Genomic DNA, 27,478 nt, shown 5'->3' with positions numbered 1-27,478 from the left:
AGAGAGACCAAGGCATAGCTTGGGGGTATACCGAAGTTAGAAGGTGTAATAGGAATGATGAATCAGCAAAGGAGATGTTAGGAAGAGAGCCAAGGGAAAACAGTCATGAAATCTTAGAGGGGTGACCAACAGTGTCAAATGCTTCAGAGAAGTGTAGAAGGAAGAGGACAGAAAAAAGACTTTGATTTGGCAATTAAGATCATTGGTAACTAGGAAAGCAGTTTGAGGTGAGTGATGGGATCAAAACCAGATTAACAACTTGAAAAAAATTTCTTAGGTTGTGTAACAAAGTGAAAAGTTGAAACAATAGATATTCTAGTGCAAGGGTGCCACCGTATAGTAAGCCAGTCCTTGGGAGTCTGCTCTTTCTCCAGTCCCTCTACTGCCTTTCTCTTTCCTAATACAGATTAGATTTGCTCTTCATGTGTTTTTCCTTTCTTCTTTGAACTCATCATTTTTTTTGTTTGCTTTTTTTAAAAAAACAGTTTTTGGGGGGCAACTGGGGTTAAGTGGCTTGCCCAGGGTCACACAGCTAGTAAGTGTCAAGTGTTTGGTATGAGGCTGGGTTTGAACTCAGGACCTCCTGACTTCAGGGCAGGTGCCCTATCCACTGCGCCACCTAGCTGTCCCATCATTTTTTTTTAAAAAGGTGCAAAAAAACCAACTTGATTCACATAGTAGCAGAGGGGATTAAAGAAAAGGTGGCAATAAAGATATTTCATGGGTTCCTTGCATTTCAGGGATAACCTTTATTATTGGTTTTGAATGTTTTTGTAGTTGCTTTGAAATCACCTTATCTACATTATGACAAACTTTTATTATATTTCCATATTCATAGGATCCTATAAGAAATACATAGGAAGTTAGAGGTCATAAAGTTTATCATGATACAGTGGAAACAACACTGGATTTGATATTGACCTATATTCATTTCTGGGTTCTGACACTATTTGTGTGACTTTGGGCAAGTCACTTAACTTCACTTGTCCTCGGTTTCCTCATCTTTAAGATAGGTTGGACCAAATGACCCAAAGTCCTTTTCATATCTAAATTTATGATCCTGTGATTTTATGGAGAAAGATATTAAGGCTAGAGTGATTTCAGTCTTTTAGCAGGTGGCAGTATTTGGATTAGAATCCTGTCTCCTAGACCAGTGGTTTTTTACTATACTATACTTCCCCTCATTCATTTGTTATGTTTGTAATCCTTTGGTGTTAGTTACAAAGTTAGTAACAAAGAGTTACTTTGCAGTGAGTGCTGCTTTGTATAATACCTATATTTGTAACATAATATATAATACTTATAATGGTATTTCTGAAACCATACAGTGTTAGAGAGAGCACTTGTTTTGTTTTTTGACTTGTAATGCTTTTTTTGCCATCTAATGCAGAAATTCAAAGCTTCCCATGAAACTTGGTTAAGTAATGATACCATTACAGTAGACCATACTGGTTTAACACTTTTTGAACTTCACTGGAATGATACTGATGTCAACTTGATTCTACCTGATAAGAAAGAGAACAATGGAAAGGAAAAAATGAATAATTGCATCAGTTCTTTGAACAGCAATGAAGAAAAAGCAAAAAAATGCCTGGATGTCAGATTTCAGCATTGTTTAGCTTATGTTCTACATACCTCAGGAACTACAGGAATCCCTAAGATTGTCAGAGTGCCTCATACATGTATAGTACCAAATATTCAACATCTTCGGTGAGTTTTCAGAAATTTCTTTCTTTTGAAGTATACTTTAAGGAAAAATGAGTTCTTGAAATTTAAAAAACAAAAACAACAGGTTGCTGGATTGGTAGACTTAGATAAAGGGGTTATTTTTGTCCCGTTATTTTGTCTCCTACTAGGAATATGTGGATATTCACTGTCATCCTGGGCAAACCACTTAACCTTTCTGAATCTATTTCCTCATAAAAAGAGAATAAAAACACTTGTATTACTTAGTCACAGAGTCATTATAAGGAAAGTATTTTGAATATTTCAAAGAGCTATGTAAATGTGGAATGATGTTTATATTAGTAAGGGAAAACCCAGTCATCTTAAACTAAGTTAATTCTGGCTCTTAAGTAGTCTTTCATGTATTTAATTTAGAAAAGAAAGTGATGTTGGTGATAGTTTTTCTTTGTTCTGACTTTCAGTCAAGTAATCTGGTATAAGCAGGGAGAGTGAGATTTATTAGAATCACAAATTTTGAGACGTGGAAGAAGTTTTTGAGCACATGTGGTATATCCCCTCATTTTACAAATGAAGAAAGTGAAGTCAGGGCAGTCTACAATGATAATAATGGAACTTTGGAAGGAGATTATGGAAGCATAAATAGCCTATACACATATTTAGTGCTTTGTCTTGTTATTGAGACTGCAGGTGAGAGAAAATTAGGTTTGTGTTCTTTCTTGTTGCCAGTTGCTCTTGTAGCAAGTGTTTTCTGATCAGGGTAATCTTTTTATGCCAGCTATGGCATTTTCTTGAGTTCAGATCTGGCCTCCAACACGTATGGACTTTGTGACCCTCGGCAAGTCACTTCACCCTGTTTGCCTCAGTATCCTCATCAGTAAAAATGAGCTGGAGAAGAAAATGGTAAATTACTCCAGTATCTTTGCCAAGAAAATCCCAAATGGGGTCCCAAAGAGTCGAGCATGACTGAACAACAACAACAACAACAGACAAGTATTCTCTATTTAGGGTTAATTTAGATGAACAAACTGTTCGTTAAAGGCACTGTATTCCTGCATTCCTAGAAATCACATCTTAAGTCAGGCTTACATAAGGAAGTATTGTGAAGATGCTAAACTGTTTTCTTAGAACAATGTCAAGACCAATTAAGGTGCTAAGAATTGAAATTTAGATCATTACTAGGTAGCACTAGATGAACAGAGGATGATTTCAGAATGGCAAAAAGTGGGGACTTTCTAGTACACATTTTAATTGTGTAAGCCTGTAAGAAGGGATTTTTAGAATTATCAGTTCCATTTAGTTAATTTAAAGGAAAGTGATCTTATTACTTCATAAATCTAAGTTAGCTGAAATATTACAGCTTTGTTGTGATAAATGTTTTCTCCTAACTATATGATATTTTTTCTTAGGACACTCTTTGAGATCACACAGGAAGATATTCTTTTCATGGCTTCCCCTTTGACATTTGATCCATCCGTTGTGGAGATATTTCTTGCTTTGACAAGTGGAGCATCTCTGCTTATAGTTCCCAATGCTATTAAAATGCTGCCATCGAAATTAACTACTGTTCTGTTTCACCATCACCATGTAACAGTTCTCCAGGTAGAGGGTTTTTTTTTTTGTTTTTTTTGGCAATATATGTATATTGTTTAGATCAGATAGGATGTTTCAGGGTTTCTGATATTTTTAAAACTGAAAAATCATGATCCAGAACAATCACATTTGTCTGTCACTCCTGAAGGTAATCCCCACAAATTATGTTTCATCTCTATGCTAATGACTCCTCGATCTTTTTATTTACCCTGAACATCTCTCTTTAATTCCGTTTCCATAACACTATCCAACTGCTGAATATCTCTACATATATGTCCTTTCAGTGTTTGAAACTCATGCCCAAAACACCGTTAATTTCCTCCCAAACCCACCAGTTTTACAGATTTCCTAGATCTCTTGAGCAGTGCAACATTGTTGTAGTCATCTAGGTTCATAACTTAGAATCATCGACTTTTCACTTTTTCTCCTTTACCAGCCACATTGAATCAGATGTCGTCTTATTGGTTCTATCTCTACAACATCTTGTAGAATCTATACCTTTCTCACCAGCCACTACTTTGATTCAGCCACTCTCTATCTCTTGACTAGCCTATGGTAACAGTCTCGTAATTGTCTCTGTGCTTCTAGCCTCTCCAGTTGCTAAATTAATATTCCTAAGACATCACTTCTCTTGCCAGTGATTTAAATGTTAGCTGTCTTGCCTTTCCTCTTCTCAGTGGCTCCATATTATCTTTAGATAAAATACAAATGCCTTAGCTCTGCACTTAGATCCGGCTACACTCCAGCTTTCTTTTCCAGACATTTCATTCATGCACATTACATTCCACCCAAACCTCCCTTCTAGCTGTTGCCCGAACTGGACATTCTATTTCCTGTCTTTGCCTAGTTTGGATAATTTGGATGCACTCCCTCCTCACCTCTACCTCTTCAAATTCCTTAGCTTTTTTTTAAGTCTCAGTTAATGTGCTACCTCTTTAAGCAAATTTCCTCATTTCCCAGTTGTTAGTGCACTCTTTCCTTAAATTACCTTGTATTTATTACCTGTATACATGTTGTATTCCTCTCCCTCCTTTCCCTAAATGCAAGTTTTACTGGAAGGAAGGAACTGTTTTGTTCTTATATCCCTAATATCTGATAGTGCATTGCATATAGTAGGTGTTTAGTACATGTTCGTTGAATTGAATATCTTTATGAATATTTCTTAATCTGCATAATATTTAAAGCCATTAAAATCATACTCCATTGTTTGTTGGCCAGTTCTAAGAGACTGGGCTGACAGAATTCAGGCTCTGCCTAGTCCTGCCAAGTTAGAAAGGCATTGAATATGAATATGAGCCTAGTGATAAGGTCTCTGTTTGCAGTCTCAGTGAGCCACTCAGTAAGCGTTAAGTGCCTGCTGTGTACCAGGCAATGTGGTAAGCACTAGGGATGCAAAGAAAGGCAAAAAAAACAGTCTCTGCTATTGAGAAGCTTACAGTCTGATAGGTGGGGGGGACAAAATGCAAACCACTATGTACAAACAAGCTGTATACAGTAAAAGTAGGAAATAATTAACAGGGGAAGGCATATGAATTAAGAGAGGTTAGGAAAGGCTTCCTGTAGAAGGTGCGATTTTAGGTGGGACTTATTTTAGGTATGGGGGACAGCCAGAGAATGCTTGGAGCTGAGAGACAGAGTGTCTTATTTGGGAACAGCAAGATGGCCGGTGTCACTGGATAGTAGATTTAATGTGTATGGGGGGTATAAGATGTAAGAAGACTGAAGTGGGAGAAAGATAAGTTATGAAGGACTTGAAATGACAAAACATTTTATATTTGATCCTGGAGGCAATAGGGAGCCATAGGAGTGGAGTGTATTTGCGGCGGTTGGGGGGTGCAAGGGTGAGGAGTGACATAGTTGGACCTACACTTTAGCAAAATCACTTTAGTGGCTGAATGGAGGATGGATTGGATGGATTGGGGAGAGACTTGAGGCACGAAGACCCACCAGCAGGCTATAGTAGTAGTCCAGGCATGAGGTGATAAGGATTTGCACCAGTGTGGTGGCAGTGTCAGAGGAGAAAAGGGGACATATTTGAGAAATGTTGCAAAGGTGAAATCAACAGGCCTTGGAAATAGCTTGAATATGGTGGGTGAGAGATAGGGAGGAGTCCAGGAAGATATTTTGAATCTGAAGGACTCGGAAGATTGTGGTGCCTTCTAGAGACTATTCTATATTCTAGATAAATTTGGAGAAGGTCATTACCATAACTTTGGCTACCAGGTAATAAAAAACTCACAAGATGATCATCTACTCAAGCAAAGTGGGTTTGCAGTCTCTCAGTGGAAGGAGCACCACACTGATGAAATCATAGGTGCTTGAAGTATTGTCTGGGTAATGAGAATGTATTGCAGAAACTTAGTTGCCTTGAAAAATGAAGCATTTTAGGGGTAGCTAGGTGGCGCAGTGGATAGAACACTGGCACTGAAGTCAGGAGGACCTGAATTCAAATCCAGCCTCAGACCAAACACTTGACACTTACTAGCTGTGTGACACTGGGCAAGTCACTTAACCTCAACTGTCTAAAAAAAAGAAAAAGAAAAAAAAATGAAGCATTTTTAATTAAATTAAAAGCTTGAGATTGATAACTAACCAGCCCTCTGGTAGAGTGGGAGTGTTTTTAGTGAGCTTCATACAATAAATTTTAGAAAGCGACCTCCTGCTACTTCCTGTTTTTTGCCAAACCTGTCTTTTTTGGGCTTAGAAGGAGGTGGCAGGAATGTGTATTGTTGATGCATGTTGTCAGTCTTCTCTTGCAGAAGAATGTAAATGTCTTTTTCTTGCACTTACAGTGTTTGGGATGAGACTGCTATTGTCTGTCACATTAAGGATTTTGGTTTGCCATTTTCTTAACAATTTTTGAAGCATTCTGCTACTGATTTATCCCTTCACTTTAAATTAAATTATAATTGATATACTTGTTCTTCACTAATATTCAGTTTGTATCTCTTTTTGTTGAATTGTATTTTGAAATGAAATGTGAAATGTTACCAGAGTGTTTCAAATCTGATTTTCTTTTTTTTTTGGAGGGGGTAGGAGGGATGATGGTAAATATTGAGTTTTTAATTCTCTTTAGTGAGAATAAACTGATGCAGAATAATTATTTTAAAAGAATTTTTGTCATGAGAGACATGAATCTTACTGCCTTAAAAGATATTGGTGGAGTTTTAGAGAATCTCAAGAGTTGCACGGCACTTTAGAGGCCATCTAATCTGACCTCAACGAAAAAATTTCTTTACACCATGTGTATGCATCCTGTATAACAAATCCCACAACCAGCCATCTAGCCTTTTCTTGAAGACCTCTATGAAGGAGAATGTACCACCTCATAAAGCCATCAGACCGTGGTGCTTGGATAGCTGTGATTGTTAGGAATTTTTTCTGATATCAAGTGTAAATCTGCTTTTTCTGTTCATTACTCCGAGTTCCGCCTTAGAGAAAGGGGAAGTAGTTTTTTCCCTTTTCTAGATGACAGCTCTTGAATTATGTGAAAGTAGCTAGCATGCCCCTGGGACTCCTCTCTTCTCTGGACTAAATGTTCTTAGTTTCTTTTATCAATTATCTTATGATCCTCTGATCTTGAGGACCTTTACTATTCTGGTTGTGCTTCAGATAGCTAGCACACTGGATAAGAATCGGGATCCAAAAATATATTGACAGGCTGGAATATTGGGTTGAATCTAATAAGACTGGGTTCAGGAAATCAGCTTCTGAAGATCTTAGAGGCATAGCTAAACAGCAGTTTGTCAGAAAAAGATCTGGAAGTTTTAACATACTTCAAGCTTAACATGAGTCAGTAGTGTCAATCTTGGCTGTATAAAGAGAAGCACAGCATCCAGTACAAAGGAGATGATAGACAGTGCTGTTGCATTCTGTCCTGAGGGCTTTGTTATCATGGTGTAAATAACTAGGTTGACAAAACTGAGAATGTTTGCCCTGAAGAACATAAAATTTGGAGGGAGGGGGTAGATGGGACATGATCGCTGCCACATATTGGAAGGGCTGTCACATGGAAGAGACAATAGACTTGTCTTGACCTAGAGTCAGTGGGCACAAATAGCAATGTGATGTATATAGACTTAAAGGTAAAGGAAAACTTCCTAATAGAACTATCCAGAAGTAGAATGGGTTGTCTCAGGAAATAGAGCGTTGCCCTTCCATGTAGGGCTTCAAGTAGAAGTTGGGTGACTGCTTGTTGAGGGGATTCTTATTCAGGCATAGTTTGGATTAGATGGCCATTAGATGGCCTCTGAGGTCTCTTTCAACACTAAGATTCTGATTTTATCTATACTGTCCAGCTTATGGGACGATAAAATGAGAATACTTGTAAAGCGTTTTACAAACCTTAAAGTGCAATATAAATGCTAGTTCTTATTGTCATTAATGTCCTTTGTGGAGGTGGTATCCTTAACTGAATATACTTCAGAAACAGTCTCAAAAGGGCCCCACAGCTACGAATGATGAATTCCCTACAGATAGTTCCTTTAGTGCCATAAATTTCAGTGGCTTATGAAATATTCTCATAAGTATTAATCTTGGATTATGTTTATGTCATTTAAGTGTTATAAATGATGTTGTATTATTTAGTGCAGAATGATTCCTTTCTTTATATTTTTTAGTTAGGAAGGATGGGAATATATGAATATTTTTAGCTTAGTGCAATTTTTTTTTGTCATTAAATCTCTCCCTCCTTATTTATGGCAGAATATTTTTGAAACAAGTTGATTAAATGTTTTATAGAATTTATTATTAGACGTTAAGCACATAAAGAAGCTAATGCACTTAACCTGTTAATTTTTCCCCAAAATATTGGTTTAATATTTGATACACCTAACTTTAATTTTCCTGCAAGCCTCAAGTATTGAACGCTACATTGTTTTTAGCATGTGATTAAAATATACAAAATGAGTTTGTAAGATTATAATTAACGTGGAAGCTAAATAAGTTATCATAAATATGTGTGCAGGCTACACCAACACTGCTTAGAAGATTTGGATCTCAGCTCATCAGGTCATCTATTTTATCCGCTACAACTTCACTTCGTGTATTAGCTCTTGGTGGCGAGGCATTCCCGTCATTGAGTGTCCTCAGAAGCTGGAGGGAAGAAGAGAATAAAACTAAGATATTTAATATCTATGGTATCACAGAGGTATCCGCCTGGGCAACATGTTACAGGATTCCAGAAGAAGATCTTACCTCTACTGTGGGGTAAGGGCTATGATTTGGGATTGGGGAGGTAGCATTTTCCCAGTAATGACACTTAAGATATTTTGATAGACATGGGTATAATGATGGCAGAAAGGATTTCACCTGGGACAGTGAATTGGGAATCCAGAATCTTTTTTCTTTTAATTGGGCCTTGGCTTATTAGTGTATTTTAACACCCACTTGAGGTATGTGTATATTGATAGATTTCTAAGCCTTCTCTATCCATTGCAAGATAGCTTTCCCACTTTACAGGGTACATTATGAGTTTATATTATGCAACTTTCATGGGGTCTTAACTATAGCAAGGCAGTACTTTCGTTCTTTCGTAATTTATTTCCTATCTCATTCCCTACAAAAGCTTTTCTAAAGCTTCTCTTATCACCTCCTATACCACTTCCTTCCTCCTTGCCCTCCTCACCTGAGGACCTTTGCTCTTACTTTACTAAGAATATCGAGGCTCTTTTCCACATCTCAAAATAATGATAAAAGCTAACATTTACAAAGTGTCTATAATGTGATAGGCACTGTGCTAAGTGCTTTTATCCTCCTTTTATAGACAAGGAAATTGAGGCAAATAGAGATTAAGTGACTTGTTCAGGATCATACAGTTAGTAAGTGTCTAAGACTGGATTTGAACTCTGGTCTTCCTGAGTCCAGGTTCTGTGCTCTCTACACTGTGCCACCTAGCTACTTTGACATCATATTCTCTCTTTCCTTCAGTCAGTGGCAATGAATGACTCTTTTCCTTGCCAACACCAATGCTTTTCCATATGCCCTTGATCCCAAACCCTTCCATTTTCTCCAGCAGATTACAACTTCAATCACCCTTCCCCCTTTTTCTCTCTCCTTTTTCCTTTTTCTCTTTCTCATTTCTCTTCACCTTTCTTCCTACTGCCTTTAAACATCCTGTTCCCATCCTTCAAAAAAAAAAACAAACTCCAAATCCTTATCTAGACGTCACGATCCCACAAACGATTATTCTTTATCACTCTTCGCTTTTTCAGACAAGCTCTAAGAAGAAGTTGTCTCTACTCAACTGCCTGCACTTCCCCTTCTCTCATTTCTTAGTCCTTTGCATTCTGGCTTCTGACCTCATCACTCAACTGAGGCTTCTAATGTTCTCTTAATTTCAAAATCTGGTGGTTTTTTAATCCTCATACTCAGCCTGTCTGTTGCATTAAACATTGTTAACCACCTTATTTGGAAAGTCTTTCCTCTCTGGGGTTATGTGACACTTTTCTCTTTTGGTTCTCTTACCTGCTTAGGTATAGCTTTGTTGGTTCATTGACCAGATCTTGCCATCTGTTAATGTTACTTAAAGCTTTGCCCTAGATGCCCTACTCTTCTGTCTATGCTCACTCCCTCTCAGTGACCTCTTTAACTCCCATGGGTTTAATCATTACTTAGAGATCTCTATATCCAGACCCCAATTTCCCCTCAGTCCTGCATCACCATTTGTCTATCAGACATTTCATACTGAATGTCCCTTCCTTAAACTCAGTATGTCCAGAACTGAACTCATTATCTCTTCCTCCAAAACCCCCTCTCTTAAAATTTACTTATTTCTGTCAAATGTACCACCATCCTTTCAGTCTTCTAGATCTGTAACCTTAGCATATCCTTTCTCTTCTCCTCACTGTCTCACCCCACATATCTAGTCACTTGCCGAGTCTTGCCATTTCTACTTACCCATCTCCTGCATATGACCCCTTCACTACTTAAACAGCTAGCATGTTAGTTGAAGTCTTCATTATCTCTTGCCTAGATCATTGTAATGATCTCCTAATTGATATTTCTTCCTCAAGTTTCCCCACTTCACTTCATTCTCCTGCTGCTGCCAAAGTGACTTTCCTTAAGGGGAGGTCTAACCATGTGACTCCTCTACTCAATAAACTCCTGCAGCTTCCTGTTGCTTTTAGAACAGTGGTTTTTATTTTGAAGTCCACAGGCGCCTAATGGGTTTATGGATAGATTTAAGGTGTCTGAACTTACATGAGAAAAAAAATTACATCTTTATTTTCACTAGCTTCTAAATGGAATTTAGCATTTCCTTTAAATATACATTTTAAAATAAAACATTCTGAGAAGGTGTCCATAGGCTTTATCAGACATCAGAGGTGTCTATGACACATAAAAAGGTTAACCCCAGCTCTCAAATCAAATATAAGCTTCTGTCTTTAGCTTTTAAAACCCTTCATAACCTTGTCCCAACCTATCTTTCCAACCTCGTTGTCCATTGCTCCCTTTCACATGCTGTACAACTCAGTATTTTCTGTTTTTCAAACATAATACTATATTTCCTGTCTCAGTGCCTTTGCACTGGCTGTTCCCCATACCTGGAATGCTTTTTTTCTAGACTCAAAGCTCACATATCACACAAAGCCTTTCCTGTCAACGGTTAGTGCCTTCTTCAAAATAGGTTTTATTTAGTTACTTTGTATTTGTTACCTTTATATTTATTCTGTATGTATCCTATTGTTTTCCCTGTTACAATTTAAACCCCCTAATGAGTAGGGGTTGTTGTATTCATTATATTTATATCCCCAGTGCTCAGCTCATAGTAAGCACTTAAATACTTTTGATTGACTGACTGACTTTCTGTAGTTGGTAGCCTTTGAATTGTACATGAAGTTCTTTATTTGAAATCATGTGATTTAAATAGATTGAAAAATGTTCTATTCAAAGAAAACATTTTAAATCTTTTTGGGGGGTTTTGGGTTATGTTTTTGCAGAGTTGAGTCCCCTGTGCAATTGGGATTTCCACTGCTTGGAACAGTAGTTGAAGTCAGAGATGCAAATGGTTTGACAGTTCGAGAAGGGGAAGGCCAAGTATTTTTAGGTTCTTTTATGTTTTCTGTTAATTGGGAATAATTATTTTAAAGAAACAATGAATAGCAAAATATAATTCCAATATTTTTCTGTAAGTTATAGACATTTTCAGCAAGGATAAATCTAAAATGTCTTATCTTCCTAGGCATAAAACATAAATGAGGTTTCTGGGATTATTTCAGCTAAAAGTGTTAAATTTCTTACAAAATTCTTGAGGGCTTGCATAAAAACAATTCAGAAGATGTCATTTTAGACCTTGATATCCAAATTCATAGCCAAAATCTTTGTAGTCTTCTCCTGTTAAAATCAGTGCTTTAAAGTCAAGGAGATACCATAGAGTTAACTTCAGTGAAATTTTGCTTTTTCCTTTTCCTTAAAAGCAGAGAAGACTTTTACTTTTCTGGATTAGAGTAGATCTTCTCTTTTAATGTGACTATCTAATGCTTCAAAATTAACTTCAGTATATTAGCCATTAAGTAGGCTTGGTAAAATGTTTTATGTACTTAAATATGTGTGTATGTGTATATGTAAACACTTTACCAAGTCTACCTAATTTAACCTTGCTAATGTAAGATAAGATGTTATTTAAAATATTTTTCCAACTGATATATTACACTTGTGGTTCTATTTTGTGAAGGTGGTGAGAAGCGGGTATGTTTTCTTGACGATGAAATAACTCTACCTTTCGGTACAATGAGAGCGACTGGTGATTTTGTTACTGTGAAAGGTGAAGCAGTGTTTTTCTTGGGACGGCAAGACAGTCAAATTAAACGTCATGGCAAACGTATTAACATTGAATGTGTACAGCAGGTAGTATTTTTAACTCTTACGAGTGCAGTTATATATATGCAGGTGATTATCTTTTTCATTTGCAGATACTACCACTATTAATTCAAAATTAATTTTTTTAATCTTTCTGTGTTACATTGAATCGATTATGTTTGATATTTTTTACTATGTCTCTTGTTTCCAACATCCCAGAAATATTATGTATTTTTTAAATCTACCACTGAGAGAATGGAGCATCATCACCTCCAAAAAGTTTTATTTTTAGACGCCTAAGTGAATGTTATTATCATAATCAAATAATTTTTGTTAAGAGCTCAATGTACTAGTTCTACTTCTTGAGACATTTTGATGCTAAGCAATTTAAATACAGTAGCTACTTAGTTATATGAAGTACCGCCCCAGTGCCCCATCATGATGTGGAACAAGGCTCTATGTTAGCAGATTACAAGGCATGGTAGGACCTGCTGGAACGGTTTTAAGAATGGGTCAAGTGTGTCTTTCATTCAAGGACTGCCCTGGCTGAGGTTAGAAGAGCTCATTACAGTTTCCCCATTGTAAAACAGAGACAATAATACTTGCACTACCTACTTCCCATAGTTATGAGGGAAAAAATATTTTGCAAAGTGCTATGTAAGTGCTCTTGTTACTATTAGAAATTTGGTTAGCAGGTATTAACTGTTTTGGATATTGCAACTTTTAAGGCATAGAAGGGTTATGATCTACACTAGTGGAGAGAATACCTGCATTATCATAGTCACTAATGTTTTGAAGTACTGAAGTAGTTTCTACTTAGGTTCTCAAAATGGATTGGTTTATCTTCAGATGTGGGGAATTTATATCCTCAGGAGCTCAAATTTCAAAATATCTTTCCAGTAAATCAAGAGAATCTCTTTTGCTATAGGTTGCTGAACGAATATGTCAAGTAGAATCCTGTGCAGTTATATGGTATCATCAGGAAAAATTAATTCTGTTTGTGGTGACCAAAGATGGTTTAGTGAAGGATGGTATTTTAGGAGAACTTCAAAAACATCTTCCAAGTTATGCAGTCCCAGATGACATTATGGTGATTGACGCTTTACCATTTACATCTCATGGTAAATTGCAGTATTGTGTTGTTGTTGTTGTTGTTGTTGTTTTTATTAAACAAATGTTTCAGTGTGAAATAATGCTGAACACTTTAGAACAAATTTCAAATCTTTTGCTCCTGATATTTAAGAAGCAATACCATTTCTTATAAATGAATTTAGTGATTAATTCTGATTAACTCTGTGCTGTTGTTTGTAGTGTGGTGTTGAAGTCATTAGAATTAAATCATTACTTAAGAAAAACAGTTTATATCATGGAGTCTCTAGGATTTTTAAAATGAAAAAATACATATTTATATTGTGATCACTGAGGATAGTCTTTGAGCTGAAACAAAAAACTTTTTTTTTTTATTAAGGCAAAATCGATGTGTCTGAGTTAACCAAGATTTACTTTAACTACATAAATTTGAAGTCTAGCAGTAACCTTAAAGGAAAAGAGGAACTGTGGGAAAGATTGCAGTGCTTATGGAAGGTAGTATTTTCAAATTGCTTATTATCACATTGGGGTCATTTTACATGTGTCAAGAATGAAATACTTTTTACTAAGTCTGACTTATATTACTAGAGTATTATTGCTGCACAAAAATTTTGTATTATAGCTTTGTCTGTTCAGTTTGACCAGAGCTACTCTGTGCCTGAGGAAAAATTACTTAGTTTGCCATAAATTGAGATGACATATGCCTGTAGTAGTAAGCAGCCAAGAATTGTCATAAGTAAAATGGGTTGAACTTAATTTTTTGTGCTGACTTTTCCAAAGGTAATCTGACTAAAAAAGGATCCATATATTCATATTGGCACAATGAAATATTAAAACATTATATTTTTTCAAGTAGAGGCAGTTGTTAGTGCCTTAATCTGTTTCCTGACATGTGCTATGTCTTTTTTTTTTTTTTTGGTTGAATAAGAGGAGTAGTGAAGGAGGAAGAGGATAATATGGATGGTTGGGGCACTGTTGTGCTGCCCAATCCTCATTTCTTTGTGTTCACTTCTTCCAGACTCAAGTCCATGCTGTTAGTCTTTAAAAACCTCCAAATCACAGAATACTATAAAAATTTAGGCCCTCCATTATGAATTGTGGGTTTTGTACTCTGTCCTACTGAGACATCAGTATTGGTGAGAAAGCATGAAAAAGAAACAGCTAGTGCTCATGAGAAAGTGACCTGTGTTCTCTCCTAGTTACCAATTGAAGATTTCGTATTATAATGAGAAGTTGGTGACTTTGTTGAGTAAACGATGAGTAATAATAATAATAACAAAACTCACATTTATATATAATCACAGGATCCTTAATCTAGAAGGGGACGTTTGAGGTTGTAGGGTTATAGAATTAGAGCTGTAGGAACCTCTAAGGTCTCTGGTCCAGCCTCCTTATTTTGCAGGTGAGGAAACTGAGGCCCCGAAGGTTAAGTGACTTGCCCAGGGTCACACAGGTAGTACAGCTTGGAGCTGAGCCTGTGTCCTCTGATTGCAAATCCAGCACTCTTGCCTTTCGCTGAGATGACATATGCCTGTAGTAGTAAGCAGCCAAGAATTGTCATGAGTAAAATGGGTTGAACTTAATTTTTTGTGCTGACTCTTCCAAAGGTAATATGACTAAAAAGGATCCATATATTCATATTGGCACAATGAAATATTAAAACATTGTATTTTTTCGGGGCAGCTAGGTGGTGCAGTGGATAGAGCACCAGCCCTGGATTCAGAAGGACCTGAGTTCAAATCCAGCCTCAGACACATAACACTTACTAGCTGTGTGACCCTGGGCAAGTCATTTAACCCCACTGCCTAGCCAAAACCAAAAATGAATAGAATGAATTCAGATATTTGTGATAGTCATGTATGAAAGGGGAGATAAATCCAGTAACCTTTGAAGGATCATTTTTACTTTAAATTCATGTGAAATAGATGAAGGCAAGTATTAACAGTTTTATAGAAAGATAACTCATGACTTATGTCTTGTGGATTATGATTAATAAACCAAACATTGACATGTCAATTTTCTCCTTTGAGAAGGGGGACTAGTAAAGAGTTATGAGTTTTGAAGATTCAGAGTATATTAGTAGCAGAGCCAGAATAGAATGAAGGCCTTCTTTAATAGTAACTAGTAGTAGAATTTCTTAAGATTAAAAAAATGTGTGTGTGCATACACACACACACACACATGCATACATACATACATACATATGTACATACATACACATATATATCAGACACATTTTGGTACTTTTACCTATGATATTGCTTAAGGTACACTTAATACTTGCTGGACTCTGGTGTCATAGATTTTTGTTGTTTTTTGAACATCTTTCTTCCATCTTCTCTCCTGTAGTCCTCTCTGAGACTTCTGGAAGATCCTTTGGAAGTTTCTAAAGATTCACTATTCCTTAATAATGGTGGTGATTCCTTAAAGTCCCTTTGGTTCAATAATGAGATTGAGAATCTGGTAGGTAGATCAATACCTGGACTTCTAGAAGTTATTCTCAGTCGCTCCATCTTAGATATATACTATCACATTCTCCAAGCAGTGTTTCCAGATGAAGATATACCATTCAGGAGGAGTAATGGCACAAAAAGAAAATTCAGTGTCATGAATAGAGGAGAAATAAGTGGCAAATATGTTGATCAGAAATCTGGAAGGCCTCTGAATTCTGGCAAAGAGCAGAATGCTTTTATTGCATTGAGCAGAGGAAATCAGATTTTGTTTGTGAATGTCTCCAAGTCTTTAAAGAATTCTCTAAGTATGAGACAGACAGGAACTAAGTTAGAAAAATATCCTTCAACATCTTCTGATTTCATTTCATCTGAAGAGTCCAGTTTTGTTCAAAATATGACAAGCAAAAGCCCTTTAACAATTATCCGGAAGATGGATGGTGCAGAAGAGATCAGCCCTGTGTCAAAAATTTCAGAAGATGAAACTTCTATGAGAGCGTCTGAGAAAATAAAGTTATGTGTCAGGTGGAAGTCCAATACTGGCAAATGTGTGGATGCTTCACCTCTCATTGCAGTATTACTTCTCAATCAGTCATCTGCGACTGTCTACATTGGATCCCATTCTCACAGGATACAAGCAGTTGATCTCTATTCTGGGAAAGTGAAATGGGAACAGATCTTGGGAGATCGCATTGAATCCTCAGCTTGTCTCTCTCATTGTGGAAATTTCATTGTAGTGGGTACGTTTTTGAACTTTGGATTTTTAGAAATGAAACAAAGATTGGCCCTAGGATGCACTCTGCAGTTCCATTTCCCAACAGAGCTTCTAAGGAGCCTCTGAGGTAGCTGTTAATAGCACTTTCTATATTAACATTTAAGGATTCCCTCACAGTTCAGGTCTACCTGTCAGTCCTTGCCCAAGTCAAAAAGCATTTCTATTACTTGAAATGAGTGGTGTCTTCTTCTTTGGCCAGGCAGCTTACCCATCTAGAGGGCTTTGTACCTTCTACAGGTCAGACTTTGAACGAAAGCCAGCTTTTGAAATCTGGCAGGATCTGTTGGGTCTGTATATGTTGCTAGGATTCTGGATGATTTCCAGCATAATGTGGACTAGCTTTGCAAATTAATACAGGGCCTAAAAGCTATGGAACAAAGAGAATTTTAATAAAAATGTAAGACACTGATTGTGTTGTTTCAAATTAAAAATGATTATTACCAGAGGATACATCATTAAATAATAAACCTAGAAATACTAATGAAACATATTTTGATTTTTTTGTGACTTCATTGTCATAGGGAAGGAAGGGAATAAGCAAATGTAGCACCTGTTATGTGCCAAGCACTATGTGAAACCTTTTATAGATATTATCTCATTTGTGGTTTAGGGAACTCCCACTGAGGAAGCTTCTGCTATCAGTGCAAATGGACAGCTGTTCTGCAGTTTATAGTCTTAAAGAGCATCCACAAAGCGCTAAGCAATTAATCCAGTATGTGTCAGAGTTGAACCCAGGTCTTTCCGACTCTGAAGCTCCATCTACATCCATTATCCTGCACAGTTTCTCTAGTAAAAAAAATGTTGCAGAATAATAAGTATGTTTTTTGTAAAACTTATCTTAGACCATTGCTATCAATCTTTTCTTGTTTTTCACAGCTGTGAAGCAGCAGATAGTTTTAAAATGTTTCTTTGAAACTGTTCCTTAGCTCTTGCTATTCTAGTTGTATTTAAATTATAATTTGGATGCTGCTTTATTGGAGAATAATGGAGATTTTTAAAACTAAAAAAACTTTGTTATTGAGATTAGGCATTATCTATTGGGTTTGGGAAGTAATTTTCAATGTACCTTTAGAGAAATTTCTCATTACCTAACTGGGTCCTGGGATCCATCCCTTTACTTTACAACGTGCTTTCTTAGACTTTTTCTCCCACTCATGCCAAATAGAGGTAACAAATCAGATAAAAATTCTAGAACAATAGCTGTGGAAAAGGAGGCAGATAGACTCCACTTGAGAAAGTGGTTGTGGCAATAGTTAAGCTATTTTAGGGATTGATAGGCCTGTGAACCTGACAAGACAGTTGTCGTGAAATAACCTTGACCTCTGATTATCCTAAAACCTTTCCTCCCCTCCACTCCTAGAGAGTCTGGGAACAGTATAAATTTCAGAGACTTTACCTTTTGTAGTAAATAACTTAGCTGTTGGTATCAATAATCAGCAGTACTGAACCCCAGAGTTGCTGAAGCCTGACTTCATTCCTAGTTTAGAAATAGTTGTTGTTTCAAGACTTCTAGCTTTTCTGTAATTTCTAATACAGAAGTGAGAGTCACAATATGTTGTTCTCTAGTATGATTATTCTGACCACTGTTGTCTTGGATTATCAAATCTAATGGGTCTTTCTATAATAAATAACTAATAAGTTGATACTTTATTATTGCATATTATTTATTTTGAGGCTAAGATAAGGGACTGGCAGTTATGATATTTAAATCACATTTTCATATTATTTTATAAATGTTTTGAGTACTACTAGCCTCTTGGTGAATTGATGGGTCCATGAACCATCTTCATTAGAAGGTCAAGGCTGGTGATATACACACACATACACACACATTTTCTAAACTCCAGTCCCACATCCATGCATCTGAATGCTTCATTTGCTTCTGACTCTGCATGTCCAAAATTGAGCATGCAATCTTTCCCCCAAAACCTGCTTTTTTTTTTTCTGATTTCACTGTTAGTGGTGATATCCAGTCTTTGTTCAAAACTTTGACTCTTTGCACTTTCATCGCTTTCATCCCTCTTGCCTCCATTCTTCCTTTTATTTTCCCATTGTTGCCATCATAATATACCCCTTACTACCTCTACCTAGACCACTTCAGGAATCTCCTAATAGGACACTTCCCTTCTTTCCCCAGTTCATACATGCCATCCTTTATACAGCTGTCAAATTTACCTTTTTATGCACAATTCTTGGCCATGGCACTTCTCTATGCAGCACCCTTCAGTGGCTCCTTGGGGCCTACAAAGTAAAGTTCAGGCTTCTCTTTCTGTCTTTAAAGGCCATCTACTGACTGGCACTATTATCTGACTGTTTTCTGTCATACAACTCCTTTGCACATACTCTACCCTGGTCAAACTGCACTGTTCTCCACACCCTACACTTGCCCTACAGCTGCCCACCTCCATGCTCTCACTCACACTGTCTACTCTGCTTCAAATCCTTCCCAATCTTTCATCCCTACCTTTTGAATTCCCACCCATCCTTTAAAGCCAAACTCAGATTCCACCTTCTGCAGAGAACCTTCCTTCCCCTATCCCTCCCAGTTGATAATGACCTTTTTTTCTCTCCCAACCTTACATTGCACTTTGTTCACATCTTCCTGCAGTAGTATTATTAATATTATTCTTGCTGTCCCCCTACTAAAGTGTAAGGTCCATGAAGTCAGGAACTATGTCTCATCTAAACTATTTTTTACTCAACCCAGTGCTCTTCCTAGTACAGATATTTAATCTAGGAGGCTTTGGGGGCTGTGAATTATTTATTTATGGACAAACTTTGTCTACAGTAGGTAGTCTTTTTTCGAGGCTTCAGTCAAAGCTTTCTGAAGTCAGGCAGTTCTCAAAACATAAGGGACTATTGGGTTCTTTCTGCTTTGTATTTGCTAGAAAGGCCTGTATAATATCTGACTAGGTCAGGTGACTGGATCAGCACCAGGAACCCAAGTATACCTACAGAGCTTTGGCTGTGGATTTTCATAGGTTTTGTCTTCCATTCACGTATCTAAATCTTCCATTTGTGTCTTCCTGTTTCCCCAAAGGCTGCTATAATGGTTTAATTTATGTGCTCAGAAACAGTAATGGAAAAATACATTGGATATTTGCTACCAAGGATACCGTTAAAAGCTCTGCAACCATGGATCCATCCACAGGCCTCATATATGTGGGATCTCATGACCATCATGCATATGCTTTGGATATTTATGTAAGAATTCACCCCAGCATTCTCATGCATAACCAATAGAATAGTTCCTTGATAAGGTAGAGGGTGTGAAACCATTAGTGCAGTTGTGTCATGAGAAGAAAGGGAACTAACCTGTGGGTGGTTGTTGCTTATTTACTTGCTATTATTTCCAGAGTTTAATAGGGTGAGAGAAGAAAACAGGGAACTGATCTAAGAAAAATAAGGGATTAATATACTCTTAAAATGTTTACAGAAATTTCAGTCTTCTTTACCAAGTTTTCCACAAATAAATTTGACCCTGCAAACATTGTCATGTGAAGCTCTTAGAAAAATAATCTTGAAGGGATGCATTTGGATCTATTGATCTTCCCCATGGCAAACCTAGTGAGTATATTCTTGTATTTGCAGAAGGAGACCTGTGTTTGGAAGTCACATTGTGAAGGAACTGTCTTTTCTTCACCATGTCTAAGCCTGGCGCCCCATCACTTATATATTGCTACACTGAAAGGAGTTCTATTGGCCTTAAATCCTGTAGGTATAAAATGATCTGGAGTAATTTTATGGCTTGTATTTTAAGAAATTATATTATTTTCATTTTGAAGTCTAAATGTGTAAAGTACTTATCAGATTCCAGACATTACCAGTATAAAATCAACTAAGCTGAGAAAATTTGAAATACAGTGCATTTTTAAAAATTAAAAGTCTGTTTTTATCTTATTTTTTGCAATTGGCATTGATTAGACATACTGTTTCTCCTAGATTGTCCAAGTTAGGATTTCATGTTTGTCTTGAGGGTCTTGGGACCCTCATTATTTCCTAACCTGTTTTCTTTATGTTTTTTTTATCCTTGTGTAGCTCTCGGTTTTATAATAAATGTCAACAGACTAATAATTTACATGCAGCTGTTTCTGTATTCATGGTCAGGCTACATTTATAACTTCAGAGTTGTATGAGATAAAACAGTCAGATAAAAGGGCCAGTTTGTGGATGGCCTTTACCTTGCATCATAAGAATTGGTGTTTTATGATTATGCTTTGTAGGAAGCTGTATTAGTTTGCTTGGTAAAGGGTCTAGCAGAGTTCAGTGCAATAATACTAATTATTGTGATTTTTTGTTATCGTTACTAAACAGACTACTGGAAATAGAGTCTGGACACATTCCTGTGGAAAACCTCTTTTCTCTTCCCCACAATGCAGCTTGCAGTATGTTTTGGTTGGTTGTGTGGATGGGAATTTATACTGCTTTAACCACATGGGGCAACTGGTAAGAAAATTGTTACAGTTTTCCTTTAAGTGTTTTTTAAAGGCATGGTAGATACATGCTGAAATAAAAATCTGGATGATATCATTTAAACCTATAACCATTGTAGTGAGCACTTGGTCTTCATAGAATTCCTCCCCCATTTTAATTGTTTATCTTTACTTCACAGTCATGGCAGGGAGAGAGCTTCCCCTTAACCTTTCCCTCCCCTGTCATTTAACCCTACTTTGCAACAAAGAAAAATAATTAAGCAAAAGCATCTGTTAACAGTGCATCAGATGTTTCTATAACATTCTGCCCTAGTAATCCCCAGTTTGTCTGCTGTAATTGAGGGAGGATAGAGGAGGGTAGGTTTCATCATTGGTTTTTCATCGATTCAAGGTATGGTTTCCCTTTAATGGATTTTTATTTACATTGTTGTTGTGTCTATGTTCTTTTGGGTCTGTTTACTTTCCTCTGCATCAGTTCATTAAAATCTTCCCAACTCTATGAATTAATTGTATTTGTCACTTTCTTCATAGATTTCTGAGTGGTAAATGGTGCTATGGTCGATGCCAAAGACTCCATCAAGAGCTTATTGCACTTATTTTCATTCTCCCTGTCTCTCTAAATTAGTAAAATTAAATATTTCCATTGGGGAATGTTTTATTATAATTTTTTTTGTTTGTGAAATACTCAAGATGTCCCTGACTCCCAGGCATAATGATAAAGTTTTATATGTAAATAGTCTTACCAAGTGCTTTAAATAGAGATCCTGTGAGATTGGGAGGGTAGAATGAAGTGTAGGTAGAGGTCAATGGGGCTTTTAGTCACCTCCCCTTCATAGATAAAACCCTGAGTCTAAGTGACTTACCCAAGATCACATAGTTGTGGACAGAATTGAAGCAGGGAGCTGTATATCCAGACTCTGAACCTATTCATTAGAGTGTACAGTTACTGAAACATTGCTTCAGACTTCTATGTTTGCTTCATTTCCCCAACCACTTAGTCCCCAAAAGTTTATTGTGGGACGTCAGTTAATCAGGGAAAGCCAGAAACAGGTATTTATGTTTCATTAAATGACAATGTGAAGACCTCAAAAACACTCTTAAGGCTGTTTCAGTATATTTAAGTATTATGACATTAGCTTGGGGGATGGTGCATTGGATAGCAATTCCTTAACATACTCTTTGACTAAAATTAATTATTAAGTATGTGACATTTATCTTTAATATTCATTAAAAACTTTTCTGTAGAACTTATGAACATTTAACTTTAAGATTAAATGTAGAGATATAAATAGTTTACTGTAATTTTTATCACCCTATATAGGTTTGGCAGGTCTCTACTAATGGACCAATCTTTTCATCCCCGTGCATTTCTGACTTAATGAAGCACGAAATCTTTTTTGGCTCCCATGATTGCTTTATCTACTGTTATGATATGGAAGGACATTTTCAGTGGAAATTTGAGGCTACTGCAAGTATATACGGAACACCATTTACTTTCCACAATCATAATCTAAGCAGTGAAATGCTGCTAGCAGCAGCATCTACTGATGGAAAACTATGGGTCTTGAATGCTAAAAGAGGACAGTTACAAACAGTACATAAGCTTCCTGGAGAAGTTTTTTCATCTCCTGTGGTCTGGCAATCAATGGTTGTTGTTGGGTGTCGAGATGACTATGTTTATTGTCTGGATTTGTTGGGTGTTACTGAAAAATAACCATCAGATAACCAAAAATAACCATAACATCTTTACTGTTTTTATCAGTACCAAATGGATAGAAACTATGTGTTTTACATGTACAGAGAGCTATGCTTAAGTACTGTCCATATCAAAGCTATTTTGGTTAATAAATGATTTATCTGGGAATGACCATTTTGAACATCCTTTGTTTGACAGGCCATGATTATTGCAGAACCTGTTGAATGAGCTGGTTACACATATCATGCTCACTAATGGTTCTGATAGTCAATGTATGCCGTCAGATATTTCAATTAAAAAGATCTTGGGCCTAGAAATGGAGAATTGAGTGACTTGTACAAAGTCACAAAGATTAGGATAGGAAGTAGAAAGGGAATTAAAACCTTTCATTCCTAGTCTGTGCTATTTTCCTGTGCATTAGATTTGTTTGTCTTTTTGCCCCATTAGTTTGTACACGATAAGTGTTTTTTTAAAAAAAAATTCTTGTTGAATTGGATAAGTATGGCAGCAGGATACTTGATGAGTGCAGTCTCTTTGCTTGCTGTTGCACTATTTGTTTGTTCTTTCTCAGTAAGATTTACAGGACACTTGGGTTTTTGCTGTCAGAGATGTGATCTTTTCATAAGTGAACAAGTTTCCTTTATTAGAAAGTAAAATTACTGGATGATTTCAGTTAGCGTACTCTCTATCATTTTCTCTTTTAGTAACATTTCCTCCCTGAGGACTATGTTAATTTATTCTTCTATGGGCTTTAACTTTTAATTTAACTTAAGTGCTTTCTCACATGTATCTTTTATGTTAACTGTGAGAAAAGTTTAATTACTTTAAAAAATTGCTCAGTTCCTTTTCCTGAAATCTCACAGCATATGATTCAAAGTCATTTACTAACAAAATGCCTATGAATGTAAGCTATAGTAGTGACTCAAGTAATGGTAACAGGATTTCCTACTGATTTTTTTCCTGTCTTCCATCCCTAGATTGAGAATCCACTATTGTGAATAATCTAGTCTGTACACAAATACCCTGTAAAGGTTAGATTTTTGTTGTTATTGTTGTTGTTGTTTTTGTTTGTTTGTTTTTTGTGGCTACCTTACCAAGCTCTTCAATTGGTTTCTGGTCCATGTTAGATGAATTCCAATTTGGAATACAAATTAAATTTCTTTTTACTGCTAAGTGCTTAAACAATTTTTTTCCCCACAGCCAGTGAGAGCTATAATGAAATATTGCCTAAAATGAAAACATTCCAAAATTTTCTAGTCCAACAACTATTATAAGTGGATTTAATGAAATTCCATTTTCAGATAGTGAGAACACTAGATAAAAACTACATTTTGAAATGAGGTCATCTTGCTACTGAAGCACTTACAGATTTTTTTATTCAAAGACCTTCTCCTTCCCTTTCCCCCCAACCATAATGGACGATTTACATAAAACCATATACAACCAAAATCTATAGTTAAAATTACAGTAATGTATCTTCTCATCATCTCTTGACTTGATTTTATTGTTGGTAAAAACATTGCCGGGTACCTGTAGCTTTCTAAAGATTCTGCTTTGAAATAATTAAGTAAAACTAAGAAGAGACACAATTCATACTGTACATTTGCTGATAACTGACTGGATTATAATTTAGTAGGAATTAATGAACATGTATAAGAAACAATTGTACTTGAAAAATTTTAAAAGTAAACAAAAACTCAGTTATACACGTTTTCTAATTTTATACATAATTCTATGAACAAAGGTTAATGATATGTAATCTTGTCAAGAAGAGTATGTAAATGGCTAAAGGTATAAAAAAAAAACCACACACACGCACTCCCGTGTATTCCAACATAGTGGTCATCAGTTTTTTAAACATTTTTACTGACTCTTAATAGATTCATCAGTAACTTAAAAAACAACAATAACAACAACATAATTCTCAGTTGTTGATCAAAAACGACTACAACAAAAGTAAAGCAAAGTAACACTTCGTTGGTATGTAGTGCAAATTTGGAGTGATTTTTACACGAGATGTATACTTTAAAATTGTTCAAAACCAAGTACTGTGAATGACATTAATTTACTCTTATTTTCTTAGACTCTGATTGGAAGTTATTCACCAGATTTTTTTTTTCCTTTTAAAACAGGGTCCATGTAGTTTAGCAATTCTTTATTTTCGTGATTTTTGACAGCTTAACTTTGTCCTAACTTTTCGAAACAGTAGGAACTTCTTGACATTTTTTGTAATGATATGTGCCTCCTTTCCCTTACCAAGCTCTAAGTTTTATGTGATCCAAAGCCTATAGACTGGAAGAAAAAGAACACCACTTCATTGTAGGAATTAGTGTAATTATAGAATTCCAGGGCCCTAAATGGAGATTTTCATCAAGAAACATTACATTAGTGGATAAACCACTGAAATCAACAAATGCATTCATCTACAATTTTTAAACATGGACATCAGGACTAAGAACATGCAGAGAAATAGCAACTGCTTCTTATGTCATGAAACTTTAAATTTAGAATGACTAACCACCTGATGGTCTAATTTGTATGAGAGTAAACCAACTCACAAGAACAAAGCCACTTCATTTTACCAGACATGTGCCAGTTGCCACAACTGAGGAAAGAAGAATGCTGGCTAGTTAGTAAATAACTTTACTTGAGACTGAAGGGTACAATGATCACACATGGCATACTGAGTAAGCATAAAAGAAAGTAATGATGAATGCTAATAACAGTTTTTGTTAGAAGGGGAATCCTGTTTCTGAAGGACCAGAATGTATTTTTTGGAATAAGAATCTACAGGTAAAGGGAATATGGAGGTACCATATATTAAAAATTGTGGCAAAATTTTGACCTTTTTGGTATGCAGTAGATGGGAAAGCAGTTAAAAAAAAACAACCCATTACGTTGGTGACTTTTAGACCACCAAGTTCTTTCTTTGTTTACACATTTAGAAGCAAAAAACAAAGCCTATAAGATGAACCTAAGCCTATAAGATTTTTTAGGTTGCAGGGTGTAAATCTTTGAAATTTATATCCTACTGAGTGGCTCCAAATTTGAATGACTAACTTAGGAAACCTATTTTAGTCTGCATTTCTTGAGCAGATTCCTAAATGTCAGGGCATAAGGTCTTAAACAAGAGATCTAGTCCAATGCCTTTCTTTTACGGATAAGGAAGCCTACTGAAAGCCTAGTGAAGTGACTTGCCCTAGATGGTTGTCAAGGCCAAGATCATTTTTGGATGAGTATAATTAGAACAGCCTTTCTTCTCTATGCCCCAAATTTAAAAGGCTGCTTTGGGTTAATTTTTAAAGGTATTCTGCTTCTGTGGTCCCCTTCCCTATAGGGGACTTAAAACTTTGGAATTTGTGGGAAAATTCATGAAAATAAGATTCAGGCATAAGAATAGGAAGTTTTCTCCAAACTCAAGTCTGGGAGATAAGAAATGAAGTAAAGGAAGAGGCTTTGGAGCTATATCACTCCTAGTTGCTGCCAGATGCGCACTCCACATTTGGAACCTTAGGGAAAGATATCCCTTTCTGTGTGTAACCCTTTTCATCACCTATAGAAAAGTATAGATATCCTCCCAAGCTCTAGCAGTTTTGTATTGATTTTAAAGGGTCATCTAAGAAGTGAAAATAAACATCAAAAAGTGGCCAAACTATATGTTATTATTGGAAGGGGGGGGTAGTGGGAGAGAGAAAGGGAGAGGTAATTGGCCTGGAGCTCTACCTATGTCCCCATGGACAGAGTTTTGTCTTCAGAAATGGGAGGCTCTCGGGGCTTTAAGCCCTGCAATTGTGCAAATGCTTTTTCTTCCTTCTAAATAGTGAATTACATAAACAACAGTTCGGTTTCTAACAGTTATTTTGGATCCTGTAGGACACGCTTCTTTTCCTGCTCAAAGTTCTTCACCCCATGTAAAAAAATAAATAAATAAAAAGGGCAAAGGAGGAGTTGTCAGTAAGCAATACAAATAAGCACAAGTGACTACTTAATAATCTGTGGACAGTCACTCCAGGCCTTTGCTTTCCTTTTGGCCAAGGCCAGCCAGGCTGGTTCTGTTGACACTGGGGCAGCATCTGGTGTGGAGAATCTCTTTGGGACTTCTTTCACCAATGATGCAGGCATAGCAGAATCTGAGATGTCCACTGGGTTTGGAGAGTGTTTTTTTTGGAAACCAAAAAGAAAAGGAAAAGAAAAAGGAAAAAAGAAAAGGAAAAAAAAATCAGTACAATGCAGATAATTGTCCTATATCTTTGTCATCTTATGCCATGGCTGTATAGTAAGTAACCTTTGAAGCTTATTAGGAGTGTGAATGTTGGAAAGATAATTAGAATTAGCCAGAAGGGGAAAATGTTGAACATCTCTTAACATGGGGAAGAACTGAGGAATTGGGAAACAAGGAAACCCTCGCCTTGCATCTGACACATACAGAATTACATGGGTCTCAGTGTAGTGACCTCTAATACTTTTGAATCTAATTTCCAAGAACCAAAATTGTACAGGAAGAAGCTTTGTACACTGCTAAAAAGAAATGGGTCAGTATTGTCATTCTGGTCACTCAACCAGTGAATTCATTAAAAACGAAGTACTCATTTATTATATTTATTTGTACTTATTTTTTGTACTTATTTGTTGAATTGAATTTATTGAATTGAAATATTCAATTCAATTTAAATGATCATTCCAGTAGATAGCAACAGTCTTGTTGACTTAACTCTGTTATTTCCCAGAACTAGGTAGAACAAGGTATGAAACTAGGTTCTGCCTTTGGTACTATCATTAAAGAATTTAACTCTCTCAGGTACATCCAGTATGGTATTTTGTACCTCCTCCATTCTGTTCCTCATTCGTCACATATTGAAAGATTTGTTCCAGATTGCTTTTGCCAGATAACAAGGGAAACCCTTTGCCAACTATGTTTGCCTGAAGAATTGCTTTGGAGAGTGAGTTGAAGATGCAGCAA

The 27,478-nt window shown here is 36.4% G+C and overlaps 2 protein-coding genes across 2 annotated transcripts in view; one reads left to right on the top strand and one right to left on the bottom strand.

Annotated features, from left to right (window-relative positions):
• Nucleotides 1-24,004, top strand: part of AASDH (aminoadipate-semialdehyde dehydrogenase) — a 28,037-nt gene extending 4,033 nt beyond the window's left edge. The window contains exons 4-15 of the mRNA XM_027836286.1: nt 1,391-1,710; nt 3,093-3,285; nt 8,243-8,484; nt 11,217-11,323; nt 11,951-12,123; nt 13,004-13,196; nt 13,544-13,659; nt 15,514-16,354; nt 19,430-19,593; nt 19,981-20,103; nt 20,704-20,835; nt 22,144-24,004. Of these exons, the coding sequence (XP_027692087.1) occupies nt 1,391-1,710; nt 3,093-3,285; nt 8,243-8,484; nt 11,217-11,323; nt 11,951-12,123; nt 13,004-13,196; nt 13,544-13,659; nt 15,514-16,354; nt 19,430-19,593; nt 19,981-20,103; nt 20,704-20,835; nt 22,144-22,536 (2,997 nt within the window). The 3' untranslated portion in view covers nt 22,537-24,004. The remainder of the gene's footprint in view (nt 1-1,390; nt 1,711-3,092; nt 3,286-8,242; nt 8,485-11,216; nt 11,324-11,950; nt 12,124-13,003; nt 13,197-13,543; nt 13,660-15,513; nt 16,355-19,429; nt 19,594-19,980; nt 20,104-20,703; nt 20,836-22,143) is intronic.
• The window catches only part of KIAA1211 (KIAA1211 ortholog), a 65,398-nt gene continuing 61,687 nt past the window's right edge, over nt 23,768-27,478 (bottom strand). The window contains exon 9 of the mRNA XM_027836285.1: nt 23,768-26,660. Within this exon, the coding sequence (XP_027692086.1) occupies nt 26,500-26,660 (161 nt within the window). The 3' untranslated portion in view covers nt 23,768-26,499. The remainder of the gene's footprint in view (nt 26,661-27,478) is intronic.

The sequence above is a fragment of the Vombatus ursinus genome, unplaced genomic scaffold (genome assembly GCF_900497805.2).
Source record: "Vombatus ursinus unplaced genomic scaffold, bare-nosed wombat genome assembly UNPS02014818.1, whole genome shotgun sequence".
Taxonomy (NCBI): Eukaryota; Metazoa; Chordata; class Mammalia; order Diprotodontia; family Vombatidae; genus Vombatus; species Vombatus ursinus.
The sequence above is the reverse complement of the archived record's forward strand: the minus strand, read 5'-3'. Positions and strand labels throughout refer to the sequence as shown.